The 20,204-nt window shown below is 46.4% G+C and overlaps 1 protein-coding gene across 12 annotated transcripts; it reads right to left on the bottom strand.

Moving 5' to 3' along the window:
* Positions 1-4: 4 nt before the first annotated feature.
* Positions 5-20,158, bottom strand: LOC117654232 (lipase 3-like). Of its 12 annotated transcripts, XM_034400515.1 has the most exons (11): positions 17,092-17,115; positions 16,931-16,991; positions 16,774-16,838; positions 14,522-14,782; positions 8,590-8,788; positions 7,414-7,531; positions 6,441-6,687; positions 4,392-4,550; positions 3,108-3,192; positions 2,426-2,550; positions 5-517 (listed from the first exon to the last, which is right to left on the bottom strand). In XM_034400515.1, exons 1-11 carry the CDS (start codon positions 17,098-17,100, stop codon positions 269-271), a joined length of 1,578 nt encoding a protein of 525 aa, XP_034256406.1. In that variant the 5' UTR covers positions 17,101-17,115; the 3' UTR covers positions 5-268. The 12 variants fall into 12 exon arrangements, with proteins under 12 accessions (XP_034256406.1, XP_034256404.1, XP_034256405.1 ...); XM_034400513.1 differs by lacking the exons at positions 16,774-16,838; positions 16,931-16,991; positions 17,092-17,115 and adding exons at positions 17,754-17,888; positions 20,093-20,158; XM_034400514.1 differs by lacking the exons at positions 16,774-16,838; positions 16,931-16,991; positions 17,092-17,115 and adding exons at positions 17,754-17,888; positions 19,621-19,638.
* Between the last annotated feature and the right edge of the window lie 46 nt (positions 20,159-20,204).

Genomic DNA, 20,204 nt, shown 5'->3' with positions numbered 1-20,204 from the left:
CAGGCAAGATCTTAACAAACTTTATTCCTATGTCACTGGAGTTGTAACGGAAAGGCACAATCGATCTTAAACATGGCAGTATTTCATACAATGTGATGTGACACGACTCACCCACCATGGCACAATAAGGAACAAACGAATTCACTAAATTACATTTACTTCAGGTACACGACAAGAATATGAACTTAGCAGTGCTACTCAATAAATCAACAAATTAAAATCATAAATAAAATTAAAAGACAGTCTCTAAATAGCCGAATCTCTCCTTCTAAAAATAAAGGCTCTTCTTTTGAGACAATAAGTAGTGGACGAGCAAGTCATTAGGATTAAAAGAGTGAGTCTGGGAGTGCAAACTATTGAGGGCGGCTTCCCTCTGGAGCATCACCCCAAGAACTTCCTTGAACAGCAGCTGTCTCGCGTCGACGCCCAAAATGAAGTCGAAGTGGTTGAAGGTGGAATCCGGAACCAGGTACTTGTGAAACACATTGGGCAAATCGTTTGCCAACTGCTCGACATCCTGAAACCAATCACAACAGAAGACTGTTACAAAGAGCACAAGGTGTCACTAGAGCTGGGAGTGAAATGACAACTTTGTACACATGGGACATCCATGACTCATAAGCCGAAAACATTGACACAGGCAGTGTACAGAGTATAAATGACGGAAACCTCTAATGTCGTGTTAACTGTCAACTAAGTGCAAGTACACAGTGTGAACTGATCCAGGAAGCGGAAGAAGGGGTACACAGTGTAACTGTTCACACTGTGTACCCCTTCTTCCGCTTCCTGGATCAGTTCACTACTTGCACTTAGTTGACAGTTAGAACACTTACAAATCCGTACTTGGCCATGTGCACACTTAGAATTGCATGTGCGTAACATGGAGTTACGGGGCAAAGTCCGCAGTTTCTAAGAGGGCCAAGCACGTACACAGACGCACAAACGCCGTTTCAGTGGACGCGTCAGGCACCGAACCCCTCGCAGGTAGGCCACCCCTCTAGCACCGGTGCACGATGGGTCAGCAAACCAAACGGGCGCTCCAGAGCCAGACAAGACCATCGCATGACTAGCGAACCTCACTGACACAGAAGCAAGCATTGATCCACGGTGTATGTCAGATTGGTGATGGCAACAACTTCTTGCTACTGCTTGTCACATAATTTGACTAGACTTGGAGTATGGTATGCAGCAAAATAAATGTTAAGGTTATTGTAAAGTGAAGAAAAAAAGGCTATATGACATTTTTAAATGCTTGTGTCAGATGTCTGAACTTAGGCGAAAAAGTTCCTTTGCATGACATGAACTCATACACTAAGACTAGAGCCCCAACTCCTATTAGTTTCTAAGTTACAGAAGTTTCCGTAAACTTTTAGTCGTTTCTCTGAAATTCTCCTCACGACAAAGGATTAGCTACCCAGTCTTCAGATTCTGACAATTTGATCTATTTTTGAATAGGAAAAAGAAACCGTTGCCCTTTTTTTAAAAAATAACTGCGTTAGTTTTTCTGTAAAACCAAAAACAAGACCAAAATAGGACAAATTCTCTTAAATTTGAACACAAAAAAAAGGCCTGGTAAAATAGCTTTTACGGCCTCTACTCGACTGATATCTTCAAGTCTGCCAACGCTATCTTTTTTCTATGCAAAAATAGATAAAATTGCCAGAATCTGAAGACTGGGTAGCTAATCCTTTGTTGTGAGCAGAATTTGGGAGAAATGACTAAACGTTTATGTAAACCTTATTCATAACTCAGAGACTAATAGGAGTTTGGGCCCCCAACTTTGGGAATAAATTTATCAAATAGTGGTTGAATTTTGGCCACAACATGATCTTTCTGTGACAAATATTTCTAGGACATGCCAGTTTCACTTTACAGTGTCCCTAATTGCACACGCTAACTGTTCATGAACAATTTCGTACGAGGGTATGCCTGATTTTAAACCTGTCAACGTTTTGCAGAAAATTGTGCTCAAATTTGCAGAAAAAGAAACATTTTAACGCATATCATGGAAAAATAGTTCAAATTACACATACGAAATTCTGCGTGAACAATGTATGTTCACACTGCAACTCTACAAATCAAAGAGTGCACATAGTATGCTCTAACTGAAGCATGCCTGCAAGCACGCTCTAGCTAGCGCATGCCTGCCAAGCATGCACTAACTAGAGCATACATGCCATGTACACGCTTCCTGATGCAGAAAACTCCCTATCCCTTATGCAGTAAATGTATGCTTTAGTTAGCGTATACATGGCATGTATCCACTAGTTAGTGCATGCCTGGCAGGCATGCGCGCATGCGCTAGTTAGAGCGTGCTTGCAGGCATGCTCCAGTTAGAGCGTACCATGTACACTCTTTGATTTGTAGAGAAAGTGTGCCAGAACACCGGTGAAGGCGGTCCGAATTCCGAGGCACTGCGTCTTACCGGTGGATAAACGAAGTAGTCGTTCGCGGAGTAGTAGAGGGCGACAGGCGCCGTGATGGCTGCGATGTTGTACTCCGCCCCGGGATTCGGGTCTCCCATGCCGTAGCCAAGCGGTCGGAACTTGCCTGAGAGAAAAGGATGAGTTGATGAGTGTAACGTTGTGGGGAACTACACGGTTAGCCTACGGACGTGACGTCATACTCGTAAGAATGGGCATTTTGCCACGCTCGTGGAAATATGATGCGACATGCGTTCGAACGTTGTTCGACGTACGTTGAAACGAATGTTACATCGTAATTTAACGGCTGTGTCACGTAGAGCACAAACGAGGGTGACATCGTATTCACTCATTCACTCCATGAACGTGGCGAAATTAACATTTCAACATAATATAGAGTCACATTCGTGAGATAACATTGTAGTGGAAAAAAGGGTATTTTGGCCTACGCCACGTTTGATCTGAAAATTCGTTTTTCAGCCAAATCTGTTCCTCCCAAAAGAATGCTCCTGAACAACAAATCCTCTGTCACCATCTGTGGTTCAATGCGGGATTTCCGCTACATTTTTATATATACGTGAGAAAAGAGAGTTCTGTTTCAGAAGCCGTCGTAAACAGTAAAAAAAGAGTAAAAGAGTAACCCTTCGGTTGAACGAACCAATCGCGTTGTTCGATTGACCTCACCTGTACGTGCGACTTCGTAGTAATGCTCCATAATCCTGATGGTCGTTCCCGCGGGAAGATACGCCCCGATCAAAGATGCGTAGTTCTGAAAAAACAAAAACAAAAAAAATGAACATGAACAGTGACAAGTTTCAGCCAAAGAGACACAAAATATCATCCTCAAATTAGTAAGTGGAGGGGAAAAGGAGCAGGACGTGCTAAATTATCGGGTGTTGGGTGCCTAACTCGCAAATGGCTGAAGTGATGCACAAAGTAGCCAAAATTTAAAAATTCCAATGCTAATCGCATTGCACGGTGTTCCCGTTTCCATAAATGGTTGAAAATCGAGGAAAACATGACAAGACAACCGCAGACTTTGAGAGCATGCCAAACAATCCAACCTCAGCAACAATGGAGGGGCAGTTTCAATGGGCGCCTGTTCGTTCTTTCAGCCTCGCGATTTTCGAAAGGGCGCAAGCATATTGGTGCCAAGCCACGAAAATTAATTTGATGCGTCGTTTCTGCTACGAACTTTTTAGTAGTGACAGACTTTAAAGATGTTCCAACGTTGAGACACCGTGCAATGTGTTATCATTAGCATTTTCGAATTTCACGGCGTTTAGATTTTTTTTAATGGGTGACTTTAAATTTTGACGGGTGGTACGATGGGACCATGCCGTTGCCATGGAGATTTTTTTTCATGTTTTGACCATTTGCTCAGAACATATACGATTTCTTGTTACTTTGATGAGCCAGGAGGTTTAGTTTTGAGGAGTGGCACATTTTTTATTTGAACCATTTTTTCATATTATTAACGGTTCTCGTTTTCGATTGTTGCAAATTTATGTTTTTCGCGTTTACGGAAAATTTCCACGATGAATTTTGGAAAAAAATTGGAATTTTCGTTTTTTTCATGGTTGAAATAGTTTAGAGTTGTTTATTTGAAAATCGGAGTGGGGGGGGGGGGGGAAAGAATCCACGGACCTCGGACAATAGGGGTTCTTGGGAACCCCTAAAAATGATATACTTCTGTCCGACATCGACAAAAAAGAAAGAAAAGAGAGGGGGGGTGAGTTGACTCGCCTTGAGCACTGAAAAAGCCAGTGGTAAGGTTGCTCGCCACAAAATTGGCAAGCCGTTTCGAACGGCAAGCTTTGCCCGGAAATACTCTCCAGCTTATGCCAAAATTAGGCATGTTCATGACGGTTTCCGGTCAAAGCTTGCCAAGTTTTGGCATTGAAAACAACTTTCCAATTATGTGGCAAGCAAACTTACCACTGGCTTTGCAGTGGTGGCAGCCCTTACCGGCAAGACGTGCTCCGGGGAGTGGCCGGCGATCTCGAAGAGCAGCGGGTTGCACACCAGCTTGTCCGCGCCGGGGAACAGGCACAGTGTGTCGGCCAGCCGGTGGATCGCCGCGCTGCGGGGCAGGACGTTCCAGATCCGGTGGGACACGAGAAAGTCCTGCAGAAACCACCGAAATTTGGTACAATTTGTAAAACAATCGGGACTTCTCCACACTCAGATTCCAAACGCTATGAATATAGCACGTATGGTGCAATGCACTGAGATATCACACAATAGTACGTGAAATGCCTCAACTATATTGCACCTTACAAGCAATGCTTTACGAAAATGCCCTATGCTAATGCATGGGCATGGAAAATCGAGCTTTAATACAATTTGTAAGACAATCGGGACTGTCGCAAACAAGTTACGGAAAATTCCGTACACAACTAAGGATCATTCTCCGTAGGACCCTGCAGTATCTGCGCAGGACCTCACGGTATTCTTCTTAAGACTAACGTATGTTCTACAGTATGTCCTTCAGGACTATTCTTTCAAAACTGTAAGGTCCTACGGAGAAGACCGTACGTTTCTCCGGAGAAGAACACTGTAAAAAAAAATTATAGTCAAATTCCTATACATGTATATGAAGCTATTTACAAAACACGTATGGGAATTTTACCATGCACTCGTATGGCAATTTTCCTATACATCGGTACGGCATTATGACTATACGTGTATAGGCGTTCTCCCATCCGTTGTGTAGGATTTTTCCTATACATAGGAATGGCGCAACTGCAATGCATGTATAGGATTTCCCCCAAAAATGTGTTAATTGGGCCCGGCCAAACCCGGAGAACTGTCAGATTATACGACGGCCGCATTTCCCGCCATTGTAGATCATCGAGTATGGATCAAGTGACCCTTCATCCCGGTCCTCCACTTTGGGCAAAGATCGACTTCACCATTGAGCACCCAGGTGAAAGGGAACACCTCAGTAAAAATGATGTAAGAGTTGAAATGACTTCAACTTTCTTACTATTTATAGGACGCGAGCCCCCTGACCCAACCAAATGCCTAGCCGCAGCGTACACCGAGAAGTAGTCCGTCCAAACGACACTAGCGCCATCTAGCGGATAATCCGGACAGCGGGGCAAACAGCAGCTTTTGTAATTTTGTACGTTGTTAACATATGATCGTATTGATCACCATGTGAAGACAAAATACAACAAATTGAATCGCTGTTTTACGGTTGATGGCAAATTCTTTTCTCAGTGCCATATCCTATACACGGGCTGCAAAATCCTATACATTTATGGGAATTACTCTAATTCCGATACATATTCCTATACATTTCCAGCCCGTATAGCAAAAAACCTATACAAATCGGAATATTCCTATACAGGTATCGGAATTTCAGTAATTCCTATACATGTATAGGAATTTTCCTAGACTACTGTATAGTAAAATTCCGAACATTTTTTACAGTGAATGTGGAGTCATACGGAGAATGTTGACAAGAGGGCTAGGGAGAATCTTGGACAGAAAATAAACAAAATTTTCGGTGGATTTTTTCCAGTGCACTGTGAAAATTTGTTGTCACTTTATGACAAAGACGCGGATGACATTTTCATCACTTTTCAAATGATGACAATCTCATCACAAACTGACGACATTTTCATCAAAGCTCCTATACTTGTTGCATGGGCGTGACAACAATGTCATCAACATTCTTGATGACATTGTTGTGAGCAAAATTAGCCTTGAAATTGATCCACGAAGCGGAAGAAGGGGTTAAGTCGAGATGATTCAGTGACCTCTCATCAGTCTATCAAGTGAACAAGAGCGAAAATTTGGTTCAAAAATAAGTGTGCTGAGACAAGTCCCATCCTCTTGCATCTAACTTTAGATGACATTCCCCATCTGTTCTCCCACCTGCAAGGTTTAGGCCTTGCAAAAGTGCAAGGATTCAACTCGACTTATCCCCTTCTTCCGCTTCCTGGATCAATTGTCATCAAGTGACGACTCAAACTTTCACAGTGTGTCGCACTGGTTGCGGTGCCTCACCTTTATTCTCCCGGCCACCGAGGCGAGCTGCGTGAAGAGGCGCGAGCGCAGCCGGGACACGTACGCCACCGGGGCGAGGAACGTCGCCAGGCGGATCTTGCGGTTGTACTCGGGCCTGGAGGACAGCAGCACCATCATGCCCGTGCTGCCCATCGAGTGCCCGATGTAGTGCAGGTCGTCCTGGCCCGAGCGCTCCAGCACGTAGTCCACCAGGGCGGGCAGGTCGTGGAGCCCCATCTCGTGCCAGCTGGAACCAGAGACAGAGTGTACTACCCAGGGGAAGGACTTCGGCCTCGACGCTGAACCGGCCTGTGTGTAGATGTAGCTGTGGACTAAAAAGCTTGACTACAGCGACTACAGAGTTTGGCCTGTAGGGCTCGCTTTATATAGCTTAGGCTATATGGCTGAGGCTATGTGTACGCATATGAATATAGGATTATTAATAGGAAGATACCTCTAGTAAACGAAAGGAATGGGGGGGGGGGTAGTCATTTCAAACGTTCAAATTTCCCGACAGGGTGCTTCGCTTAGCTCAGCACCACTCAGCACTGAGCAGTGGCGAGGCAGCGTCTAGAACGTATCAAAATGTGGCGCGGCACTTGAGCGCCTGCGAGGTGAACGACAGGCAACCCACCATACACAGCTGACCGAGAGGTTGCCGTCGCAACGACTCCTAGGGGCTAAATGCGCTAGGCTTACGTAGCATTGCTCCACGCTCAAAACCTTAATAAGTATTTTGAGCAGTTTGTCATTCGTTGAACTAGATCGTGAATGAAGAAGTAATTTCATTAAAAGCTTTCTGAGTAAATTGTTATAGCAAGCTACTCATGTTTGAAAGACTAAAATTACTTCGTAAGGTTTTGGGAGGGAGTGGGGAACTGTAGATTCTGATATACAAATGCTCGTAAGTTTTAAAAAAATTAAGGGAAAATTCCTTTTTTCAAGTCTCTGATTGCAGTCAACTGAGTACTACCTGAAGTTCCAGAACTGGTACGAGTCGGGAGACAGTGTCACGTGCTCGTGGGGCGACACCGCGTTGCCCCGGTAGTTGCCCACCCACACGTCGAAGCCGGCGCCGCTCAAAATCAGCGCTGCAAACAATAAAATTCCAAATAAAGATTCGTTTTATGGAGAAATTTTGAGTACAATTACTTAAGCACGAAATTTCAATATCTCAAGAAAGAGTCTGTGCTTGAGCAGAGTGAAATTTCGAGCAAAACTTGTACGCAAAGCATGCGCCAAATTGTTCGAGACCACGTGAGAATACCAGCAGCTAAAATTTTACAATCGAAGACATTGAAAATTTCCAGGAGCGGAAAACTTGTTACCCAATTAGATTTTATGTCCTAGATGGAAATGCATTACCAAAATTTGACAATTCCAAGAGTTTGGACGAAAACACATGAAAAAGGGTTTCAAACGTTTAACCCTTTTCAGTCGTAAATTCATTGAAAATGAGCATAATCAACTTATCTCACAGATCGTTGCTAGGGTCATCTAAAGAATAGCTAAATTGTCTTCTGAGGTCCTAGTTAAAAGATCATCTCCGTTAACCCCCAATTGAAATCTTATCTTGAAAGGCAGCCAAAATCACAATCATTTTATCAGATTTGTTCACTTGACCTAAAACTCTTTAAAATATAATAGTGAATTGTTTTATTTAGCGAAATGTGATAAGTCAAGAAATCTCACGAGTGCTCATTGATTTTTCAGAAATATAATTTCGATTATAACTCGAAGCTCTTTGTTAGTTTTCCCAAATTTGTTTTCTGAAAATGAAAATTGATTTCCCCTCCCTTTGGGTAAATTCAGCCTTGGTTGCACCACAGGCGAGGAAAGTTCAAGACTTTGAACCAGGACCCTAGTCAGACGTTCATCTGAAGACATACTCTGCACTACAGTCTCAGTACACTCAAAGATGGATTCCTCTAACTGCGACTCGAATACATTACGGACTCATGTAACAACCGTTAATTTATCCTAATGATCATGATAATAAGAGTCTCTCAACAGCTAGTTAGTTATCATGCTCAACTGATTATGGTCGGAGTTCAAGCGCCGCTTTCTCATTATCCATCAGATTTCAGGGTCTCAAAGTGGAAATTCATTCTGAAGGACCTTTGCATTATTCGAAGGTGGAGGTACGTACGCAAGTTGTCGTCGTCCTTGCGGAGGAGGTACGCGTCCGAGGACATGAGCATGCCGTGCTGCACCAGGACGGGCGTCTGGCCGGCGACCCTCGCCGCGCCCGCCCTGCCCAGCACGTGCACCAGGGCCAGCGTGTAGCCGTCCGCCGTGCGCACCTCGTGGCGCTCGCACTGGAAGCCCCGGCTGGCGCACAGCTCCACCTGCAACAGTCACAAAGCATACACTCCAGACTCCTTACGGACACCACGTATCCGCAATACGGACGGTTTTGTGCAAGCGTAATTACGGATGGATTTTGTTCGTAATACGGATGATTTTATCCGTAATACAAAGGTTTTCGTGTCCGTAACATACAGACGAAAATATCCGTATGGTACGGACGTAAAACTCTTTGTAATACGGATGATTTCATCCGTATTACAAGCAAAATCTATCCGTAATTGCCATTGCACAAAAATGTCCGTAATACAGATAGGATGTATCCGTAAGAAGTTTAGTGTGTAGACTCTTACAGTGATAGCAAGTTATCCTGGGGCACTCAGCAAAGGCTACGAAGTAGAAAGTCCCACTTTGCCCCAGGGATCTTTAACTCATCTCAAAAGGGCATAATAACGTTATCGTACGAGTTAAAGTTATAACCCTTTGCTTCTAAATTCTTTTCAAAAGGATAAGTTATTTTTCATGTGTCTCGAATTGGTGCGGAGATACTTTTGGAAGTACTTGCAAAAGTCCTTACCCTTAACCTTTAGCGAGCACGACATGACACGTTATGAAAGCAGTATTTCAGGATCCCTGATTTGCCCTTGAAAATGGGCAGCATGTGCGATGAAAACCTCTCCCCATAGCAAATGCGGCCAAAACTCCTCACGCCCTAGGACTCGGATGGAGCGGGTGACCCTACCAATGGATTGCTCGATCGGAGAACAGTCCATTGGTGGGGTCACACGTCCCATTTAGCGACTCTGGAACTAAAAGAACCGAGGGGGCAACCACGTTCAATGTTCGGGGACACAAGGTTTCTAAGGCAGTGGTTCCCAACCCCGGGGTCGCGACCCCATTTGGGGTCGCGGAAAAATTTTGTGGGGTCGCGGCATGCTACCTGGGGTCGCGTGGGGTCGCGAGTTGGCTCCGGAGGGTCGGTCTGCGGGGAAACCACCAGTGCGCAAATACGGAAAAACCGACGGGTGTTTGGTGTTTTTGGCGCTTCCAAGCGGAAACAGACGCACAGGTCCGTGTAAAACCCTGCGGAGGGGAGAGGATTATCTCGTCCCCTCAGTCTACCGATACCTGGAGCCTGGATTGCTCGCTGCCAACCATGTTCTATTTTATTTCCTTCCGCGAATCCTCAAATGCTTTATGTTGAAGCGGCCCAATCGGAGGCAATCGCCAATGTTAAGCGTGGTATAGGTGCCAATGTTTTTGAAAGGTACCGCGCACAGTGGGACAGAAGCCGGTGGAGGCGGCCAAAACTCCAGACGCGTTTTGAGCTCCAGAGTCGCTAAATGGGACTCGAACCGAACGTATGACCTTTCCAATGGATAGCTTTTCGAACGAGGAATCGATTGGTGGGGTCACACGTTCGGTTCGAGTCCCATTTAGCGACTCTGGAGCTCAAAACGCGTCTAGAGTTTTGGCCGCCTCCACCGGCTTCTGGCCCACTGTGCCGCGCGGGCGGCACAAAAGAGTACCAAGCTTGGGTGTCAAAATTAACACAGCAAGGCAGCTTTCATTTAAAACGAAGAATGTCTCATTACAAATTTCGGCCCTCCATTTTAAATGCACTCAAACCCTCTAAATTCGGTCAAAATTCAAAATGTGACATTTGATTTTCGGAAAAAATCCACCCCCCCCCCCGAAAAAGGATGGAGTCGCGCGGGGTCGCGTAATTTTGTTCCTGGGGTCGCGAAAAATTTTGGAAGCCATTTTGGGGTCGCGGGCTGAAAAAAGGTTGGGAACCGCTGTTCTAAGGTCAAGAAATTTCACAGGATTTCGCAAGATTTCCTCCAATTTTTGGCCCAAAATTTGCTTGTCTTTTGTTTTTTGGGGGGGAAAGATTTCTGATTTCCAGAGATTTTAGGGGCGTCAGGGCACACGAGATTTCTCGAGTGGTTTGCCTCCTCGTAAAAAGGCATCCGGGATTTAGACCGCCTCCACCGGTCTTCTGGCCCACTGTGCACCGCATCGCCGGCATCATCACCAAGACCGGACAGAAGTCGCTGCACCAGAACGCGGCAGGCGCTGCCCGAAGGCCGAAGGGACCGGAAGGGACACCGGAGAGACGCGAAGGACAACAAAACGCGGAGCTGGCACTGGCGGGCCATAAAGGGACAGCCGGCCCGTTAGAACAACAAAAACAACAACACACTCGTCACAACGTCGGCGCCTCGACGCCCTTTTAGTGGATTGGGAACCCCAGCACAGTGGGCCAGAAGACCGGTGGAGGCGGCGAAGATTCTAAACGCGTTTTGAGCTCCAGAGTCGCTAAATGGGACTCGAACCGAACGTGTGACCCCACCAACTGATAGATCTCCGAACAAGGAATCCATTAGAGGGGTCACACGTTCGGTTGGAGGTCTGTTTAACGACTCTCACTGTAAAAAATAATTGTGAATTTACGAAAAAAAAATTACAAATTCCCTGTAAAGTAACAATAACATTTCGTTATTTTATGAAATTTATTCGTAGAGGCCGTTTTATGAATTATTCATCACAGAAATCTTCTTAATTTTATGAAATTTGTTCGTAAACACCGCCTTATGAAATGGTACGAACGAAATACATCTCAAACGTGACTAAAATACTACAACAATGTCACAAAAACATGAAAAGTTTCCTAGAATTACAACAAATGCTTGGGTAATTCCGTTGCACAAATCGCTTGTAAGATTACAAGATATGGTGATGCCTTCATCATTTTACAAGATGTTTCATAAGACAAAACACAAACGCTAAAATAAGTTAATCTCCATTTAATCAGCGTGACAAGGTAGAACAAAAGCGGTCCACGTAATTTGGAGCGTGTAAAAAGTTCGTAACTTTACAAATTACTGCGTGAAGAATAATTCATGAATCGTTAAGAAACAAAAAGACGTTGTAAATTTACAGATAATTTGTGCAATGAAATTACCCATAAATTGTTTGTAAATTTACGAACAAATTTTTTACAGTGCTCGAACTCAAAATGCGTCTTGAGTTCTGTCCGCCTCCGTCGCCTACTGTGCCCAGGTAGACAAAGAATGTGATACGTTCCGAAGCTTGTCACGTTCAATGAAATGTGATGTCGCGTAAAATGTTGAAAAAGTATTGGAGGGTCATGAACGATGAGCAGGGTCACACGTTCGGTTCCTATCCCATTTGGCGACACTCGAGCTCAAAACGCGTCCGGGATTTCGACCGCCTGCACCGGTCTTCTGGCCCATTGTGCGACGTGAACCCCTGATCCAGCACAATGATGAGTGCCCTTCCGTCCGAAACTCTTGGTGCGCTGCATCAGCACGGAATGCAAAATACAAACGCATAGCTCTCGTTCGTATTTTGACAACATCCGGTGGCAGCCCAGCCGCCCAGCGCGGCCTTGAGGCGCCAGCCTCCCGCGCTGCTTCTCTGGCCGCCCGTTCATTCGGGCCGCCACTCGCTCTGTCTCTGCACACTAAATGTCATGGGACTGTTTTTGTCCCATGAATTATGCAATTTTAAGCATCCGGTGGTGATGCAATTTTGTGCCCGCCAGGTGGGACAAAAATTGTCTAGTAATAGTACAATTTGCAGCAGGCGTCGGACAAAATGTGTCGCCAGACGGGAACAAAATCGTATCAGCGTCGGATGTGCTTAGAATTGCATAAATCGTGGGACAAAAAATGTCCCATGACAGTGTGTGTCGCCCTCGCGGGGCTCTTGCATCGTGAGGGAGACAGAGCGATACACCACTCTTCGCAATCGCTCTGTCGCCCTCACACGCCCTTGCGCAGAGCGCCGGGAGTGCGACAGAGACAGAGCGAGTGCACTGTAAGGGGAAGTCGTATTTTTACAACTTTATTTTACATGAATACCATCGTAATTTTACAACATAAACTCGTAATTTTACGAACGTATTCGTTATTGGCTAAATACAAAGGGAAATTTCACAATTTTACACACATTTTTACGGTTAACCTTGTGAAATTACGAACTAAAGCTGTAATTTTACGAAGAATGTCGTCATTTGACGAACGAAAGTTGTCATATTACAAGCATTATCGTAATTTTTTAAGTTTGATTGTAAATTAACGAGTAATGCCCTGTTAATTCTGTAGGACAAATTGTTCGTAAAATTACAAAAGTTTGTTAAATTACCACGAAAAATCGTAATTTAACAAGGAAACATCGTAAATTTACAAAGAAAGTCGTAAAATTTTCAAGGTACATTATTAGTTCTATTTTCACGTTTTTTCGTCGAGGCAAACCAAGACCAACCTGAAAATAATATGGTTGAAGATTTGAATTATAACGACTGTACTCATTAACTTACGAACAATTTGTCCTATGGAATTAACAGGGAATTACTCGTTATTTTACAACAAAATCCCTAACAGTGTGGCGGGGTTGCTGGGCTCCAGTTGTTAGGCTATCTATTCCGCGCGGGATGTTACGCCCGATCAGATCTGATCCCCGGTTTAGCGACCGCCCATGATTCAGCTAGAGCCCGGGAGAGAGAGGGAGGGAGAGGGCGATTGGGGGGGGGGGGGGGGGGGGGGAGAGAGACGCCTGCAGTATTTTTCCACTAAATAGCCAAAACTCGCGGTGGCTGGCTTCCTAAAAATTGACGGGGTCTTCAGAAATTTCAAGCTATCTTTGCAACCCAGCAGAAAATCCCAAATACATGAAACAATATCGAAATGAAATGCACGACCATATTCCTCCCAATTCAAAAAAATATCGCACAGAATCTATCCGTGCTAAAAAAAAATCCTCCGCTTCCCCTCCCTCCACATACACACACTTTGAGCGAGAAGACCGGCGGAGGCGGTCAAATTTCCGGACGGGGTTTGAGCTAGGGTCGCTTGAGTTTTGGCCGAGGGGGCGACCACATTGGATGGTTGAGGACACAAGAGGATTTCGCAAGATTTTAATAACCGATATTAGGCCCAAAACTAGCTTGTTTTTGGCCTTTTAGGGGCAAGATTTCAGATTTCCCAGAGATTTCTAGCGCTAAGGGGACACAAGATTTCTACACACTAAATGTCATGGGACTTTTTTTGTCCCACGGTTTATGCAATTTTAAGCACATCCGAAGCTGATACAATTTTGTTCCCGTCTGGCGACACATTTTGTCCGACGCCTGGTGCAAATCGTACTTTCACTAGACAATTTGTCCCGCCTGGCGGACACAAAATTGCACCACCACCGGATGTGCTTAAAATTGCATCATTCATGGGACAAAAAAAGTCCCATGACATTTAGTGTGTAGAGTGGTTATGCCCCCTCGGTTTTGGCTGACTCCAGCGACGACGGTTGCTCGGGCAGTAGATTGGGTGGGTTAAAACCCTGACTGTACCACAAGGTTGACAGTCGCCCCATTCGTACGCGCGCAGCGGAGTGTGGCTCTTCGGAGCCGCACTCTGCGGACTAAGGGCCCCCTGTGTTGCCCATCAACCTCACTAAGTAACAGTGAGAGGCTCATGCTTGACAGAGCCGTTGGTTGAACGTCCATCCTTAACCTTAAACTGGCCCACTGTGCTCTGCGCGCACACACTCTTAAAAGCCTACGAAGGATTTGCTTCATAACTACGAAGAAAATGAAGGCATTGTAGAATTGCTTCGTATTACGAAGAAATGCTTCGTATTACGAAGGATTTTGCTTCATAATACGAAGCATTTCTTCGTAGATTTTACAATGCCTTCATTTTCTTCCTATTACGAAACGATTCTTCGTAGAGTTTTTACTGTGCACTCACCGAGCTTGGTGGCGGCTCCCGGTACGGCGGGTTGAGCGGCGTGGCCGGTGGCTCGGCGTGGCCAGGGCCGTGCCCAGGGTGGAGGTGGTCGTCGGGGCCGAAAGCGCCGATGCAGCGCCGCACCACCCGGAACACGTGCGCCACCGTCGCGTTCAGGTTGTCGTGGACGTCGCCGGAGAACAGGAAGGCGTCGGCCGACGGCGAGGGCGCGGCCAGCAGCAGCAACAGCAGCAGTGCGACCGGGGACGGCATGGCGTCGAACTGCGTCAGGCAAAGGGTCACGGTTACACTCTCAGCACGTTACTGACTTTTTCCTCATTAATTACGTATTCGTATAAACGGCAATAATAATCAGTATTTTCTTAGTATGACTAATTTTGCTAGTTTTCTTTGTAAAATTACGTACAAAAACAAAATTCTCAGTACATTATTTAATATTTCCTAAGTAGTTGGTTGCACAAATTACTTGCATTATTGACAAACTGATCAAAAAGTCAACACACTAAATTACCATGTAGGTTTTTCTGCGCGCTACACTGTGGCAAAAAGCTACGGAAAATTCTGTAAACAGCTTGTGGTAATTCTCCATAGGCCCCTTATCAATATTCTCCGTAGGCTCTTACAGTATTTTCTGTAGGACCGCACAGTATTCTCCGTAGGACCGCACAGTGATCTCCGTAGGACTATACAGTCTTCGAGGTCCTACGGAGAAGACTGTGCGGATTTACAGAGAATACTGTGCGGCCCTACGGAGAATACTGTAAGAGCCTACGGAGAATATTGATAAGAGGGCTACGGAGAATCCTGGCAAAAAAATTAACAGGATTTTCCGTACCTTTTTGCCACAGTGTAATGCACGAAATTAAACATGCACTTCGTAACGAACGAATTTGTGCGCGACAATGCACGATTACGTTCGCAAGTATGCAGTAATTCGTGCATTTTTGCGCACTAATTCGTGCGTCACGAAGTGCATGTTTAATTTCGTGCATTTGAGCGCAGAAAAACCTACATAGTAATTTAGTGTGAATAACATTGGTGGGCATTTAAATTTTGACTGGCTCCAGATACGCCTCAGAAGTTTTCTTCCACATAAATAGCCAAAATTCGCGGTGGCTGTCGCGCACACAGTTTGACGGGTCTTCAGAAATTTCAAGCTATCTTTGCAAGCCAGCAGAAAATCCCAAATAAATTTAATGCCGAAATAAACGATCACAACCCTCCCAAATCAAAAAAAAATACCGCACAGAATCCATCCGTGGTAAATAAAATTCCTCCGCTTCCCCTCCCTCCACAAACACACACTTAGAGCGAGAAGAACGGCGGAGGCGGTCAAATTTCCGGACGGGGTTTGAGCTAGAGTCGCTCAGAAGGACTCAAACCGAACATGCAACCCTCGTTCGGAGAGCAATCCATTGACGTGGTCACACACGTCCGGTTCGAGTCACCTTTGGCGCACGTCATGAACAAATAAAGGAGGTGGCGCTCAAGTCCAAGGAAAGGAGGATCCTTGCACTGGGAAAGCTGAATGAGAGTTTTCGCAACCGCAAGGTCTGCGATTCAGTTCGGCCGCCGCCGCGACGCGAAATTCTCATATTACCGGTTCCGCGGCTTGCACAGCGTCTCTCGGCATGAAATAAAGGAAAAGCTTTCTAAATGTCATCATTAGCTCCGTTGCATAGAATTTTCCCCGACCAAGGAAAAAAGAAGCAAAAAAATTATGCCGATTTCTGTCTTTCTTGGGATTAGAAACGCCAGACCATGTCCTGGCGTATCAGGCTTCGCAATGCCTCGCACGAGAGGGTAACCACTTCAAGAAATCGTGCACAGACTACGCGGTATTACGCGGATATTACACGTGTATTACGGCCTTAAAATGCCAAAATTTGGCACTTTTAACAAATCAAATAGAATAGGGTACTTTCGTAGATCCTGAACCGGAAGCGAGCAGGCCAGCAGACGCCAAATTGGCCGGAAACTAACCTCTCTTCGGATCTAAAACTGTAACCGAGCTGTACAAATATTGATCGCGTAACACATATGCACTGCTAACAAGTATCAAACGACTGTTAATGTTCAAGTGTGGCCGATACGTTTTACTAACGTCTCTTTCCCTTGTCAAGTTTAGATCTACTTCCGCCAACATGGCGTCTGTGTGCTTCCGGTTCAGGGATCTACGAAAGTACCCTATTACGTTCGCGTGTGCGTAAATACACGGATGAGTACAGGGTATTTATAACGAGAGTGTTTACCCCCTCGGCCTCTCCCACCATGCGTAGAAATGTATTTTCGCTTGAAGGTATTACTAGGAGAGCTCCTATGGTAAAAAAAACCAGCATGTCACGAAGCATTGCCAATCACGTGACGTGATCGCAGGGTCTTGCCACCCGTCTAAACGAACAAACATACCAAGGGGTATCCCATTAGTCTGTGTACGGTACGCCTGGAGGAGACAATCCCACAATCTTGACTAGAATAACGCCAAACGAAAAGCACGACAAAATCGTACAGGACCAGAACACAAACAATCAGTGCAGAACAAAATTCTGCAGAATTTTCGAGTGACAGACCATGATCATGCACTGCAATTCCGTTGCCAAGTTTTCTAGCACATCAGTTTAGAATGCCAAAATTTGACGTTACGGGCCCGGATCGCCCTCACAGAATGCCAGCATTTGACATACTCAAGCGGCCTGAGACGACAAATTCTGGCATCCGGCAACTAACGTAGCGTTACGTTACGCCAAACGCATTCATTTGCGAGCACATCTCACAAAGAACAAATTATTAGTGTTCACATGAGAAATATTGGGTGACGATACGACAGGGGGGATGGGCCAGCGTACAGCGGTCGTGTTGCGGGGAGGCAAAGAGGTCGTTCCCTCCAGTTTCCTGGCTTTCTGATTACTTTTGTTTTCACTGTGAACCTTTCAAAGAAAAGGCCTAACAAAGAAAAGCATCTCGTTATAACAAAGTAATTTTGAGCATACATAAGCTTTCAACGAAAATACTTCGTAATATCCGCACTATTATTTCTTCGTTTAACAACGTAAATTACGTAGATTGTACTTTGTATGCTCTACTTCGTAAGGTTTCAATTGTGCTTCACTCCACGACGAGCGAAAGCGTCTTTTCTTAGATCAGAGTGATCAGAATCAAGGTAGCCTTGGCATTCAAAACGAAGTAGCAAGCAAACTTCTGGCAGTCTCACACCACGCAAGAGTCCACTTACCTTCGTGATGATGCAGCAAGGCGACGCTTCTCCGGAGAGCGCACCGAATCCTCCTCTGCGACAATGTCCACACGCTTCGGAGTCACTACCCGAAGAGAACTCCCCTTCGCCGCTCGCACCGCGCGTTCGGAGCTCCTGCAATATTGACCGGCAACTGCAGCCGTTTAGCGCCCCAGCCACTTTACACTTGGAAGACACGGTCGGGTTGGAGACCGGTCGGCCGAGGGCTCGCAGACCGACCGCGCCCGCAGACGACAGAGTTGATTGTGCCGCCGGCGCTGCAGCGGGCAGATTCCAAACAGAGCGCCGCACAGTGGGCCAGAAGACCGGAGGAGGCGGCCAAAACTCCAGACGCGTTTTGAGCTCCAGAGTCGCTGAATCGGACTCGAACCGAACGTGTGACCCCACCAATGGATTGCTCTCCGGACGAGGAATCCATTGGTGGGGTCACACGTTCGGTTCGAGGCCTGTTTAGCGACTCTGGAGCTCAAAACGCGTCCGGGACTTTGACCGCCTCCACCGTTCTTCTGGCCCACTGTGCGTCGTCGCCCCGTCTCTCTCGCACCTCTGCCGGACCCCTGCGAGTGCGAGAGAGACAGCGACCGTTCCGGCGGCAGGGCCCGTAGGTCCGGCGGCAGCGACGGGCTGCGTCCGAGGCGGCACCTGTAGACTGACTCCGGGAGTGTCGTCGCTCTGTCTCGCTCGCACTCACGGGGCGTTCCGTTTGAGTGTGAGCGAGACAGAGCGACGAAAACGACTCCTGGTGTCAGTCAACACTCAGGTGCAGCGGCGTCTTTTCCCAGCCACCGCCTCTGCCGTGCGATTACGCCCCTGATGTGAATCAGAAGAGCGGTTCATCTCTCTCTCTCGCACCACTGTGGAGTTCCCTTGAAGTGTGACAAGGACGTCTCTTCTGGATCATGCGGTGAACAATTCCGAACAATGCTTTGTGGGACTCTACCCCCCCCCCCTCTCGCTCTCCCTCTCTCTCCCTCTCTCCCTCCCCCTGTCCCTCCCTCTCTCTCCTCGTGAGTGCGAGAGTGGCACGACAGCACTGTTCGGAGACAGCCCGCTGCGGACAGTGTGCAGCTTTGAGACCGAACGCGGGGGTAGGGGTACGGGCGCCACGGGGTCATTGTCTCTCCAGCAAAATAATGATCCAGTCGAGGTGGTCAAACCACTCGCCCCCTGCGAAGGTGCTCGCGGTGCCCAGTTAGTTGTCTGTTTGTCAACGAGAGTGACGTCACGTTCGTTAGAATGTCGAACATGACACGGTGTCGCGAACTTTTACGCGATTCGGCACAAAATAAATCGTTTCTATCGCCCTGTGGAGTTCCCTTGAAGTGTGACAAGCGACGTCTCTCTGGATCATGCGGTAACAATTCCGAACAATGCTTTGTGGGATTCTAGCCCCCCCCCCTTCAAGCTCTCTTCGTTCTCACCTTTTCCCTCCGCAATAACTCTTTCCCTTCTCGTGAGTGCGGAGTGGCACCCTTTCTTCCGGATACCCTGCTGCGTTTTGTGCAGCTTTGGACCGAACGCGGGGGTAGGGGTACGGGCGCCACGGGGTCATTGTCTCTCCAGCAAAATAATGATCCACTCGAGGTGGTCAAACCACTCGCCCCTTGCGAAGGTCTCGCGGTGCCCAGTTAGTATTTCGTTTGTCAACGAGAGTGACGTCACGTTCGTTAGAATGTCGAACATGACACGGTGTGGCGAACTTTTACGCGATTCGGCACGAAAATGAATTTGAGCTAAACCTAGAGCGAAGAAGAAAACCAGAGACCGGAAATGGATTCCTCATACCCCTTTCATATTATTAATAAAACGCTCACATCCAATATTTCAAGAATATCAATGTCATTACCATTTAAACCTGCCCAAATTCTCGTAGTAGACGATTTCTTATATACGATTTCCGGTCTACGATATTTTCCTGGTCCTACACTACAACACTGCAAAGCCAGTGGTAAGTTTGCTTGCCACGAGTTTGGCAACCTGTTTAGAATGTCAACAACTGGCAAGCTTGGCCCGGAAAAACTTCCCAGCTGCCCAAAATTCGGCAAGCTTTTAAAGATCTCTGGTCAAAGCTTATGCCAAATTTTGGCATTGAAAAGGGCTTTCCAGATTTGTGGCAAGCAAACTTACCTCTGGCTTTGCAGTGAAGCTCTGCACGAAGTGACTTAAATACGTTACGCAGTTAGGCCCTTCTCAACCGCTCCAAGCCGAACGCACGTTACGCAGGGTCAGCCTTCCACTCCCTCGCTCAAATTAACGTGACGCTTAACTCCAAATCTAGAAGCGAACTATGCCTCTACTGCTTGAAATAGTCTCCTAACGCTTGAGTTACGCCGAATTCCCGCCATCCCCCAACTGCAGCGTTACGCAGTCAACCTCCCTTCCCCTAATTTGCCACGTTTCAGTCCGCCGCCGAGTGAAGAGCAAAAGTAA

The sequence above is a fragment of the Thrips palmi genome, unplaced genomic scaffold, assembly GCF_012932325.1.
Source record: "Thrips palmi isolate BJ-2018 unplaced genomic scaffold, TpBJ-2018v1 HiC_scaffold_10, whole genome shotgun sequence".
Taxonomy (NCBI): Eukaryota; Metazoa; Arthropoda; class Insecta; order Thysanoptera; family Thripidae; genus Thrips; species Thrips palmi.
The sequence above is the reverse complement of the archived record's forward strand: the minus strand, read 5'-3'. Positions and strand labels throughout refer to the sequence as shown.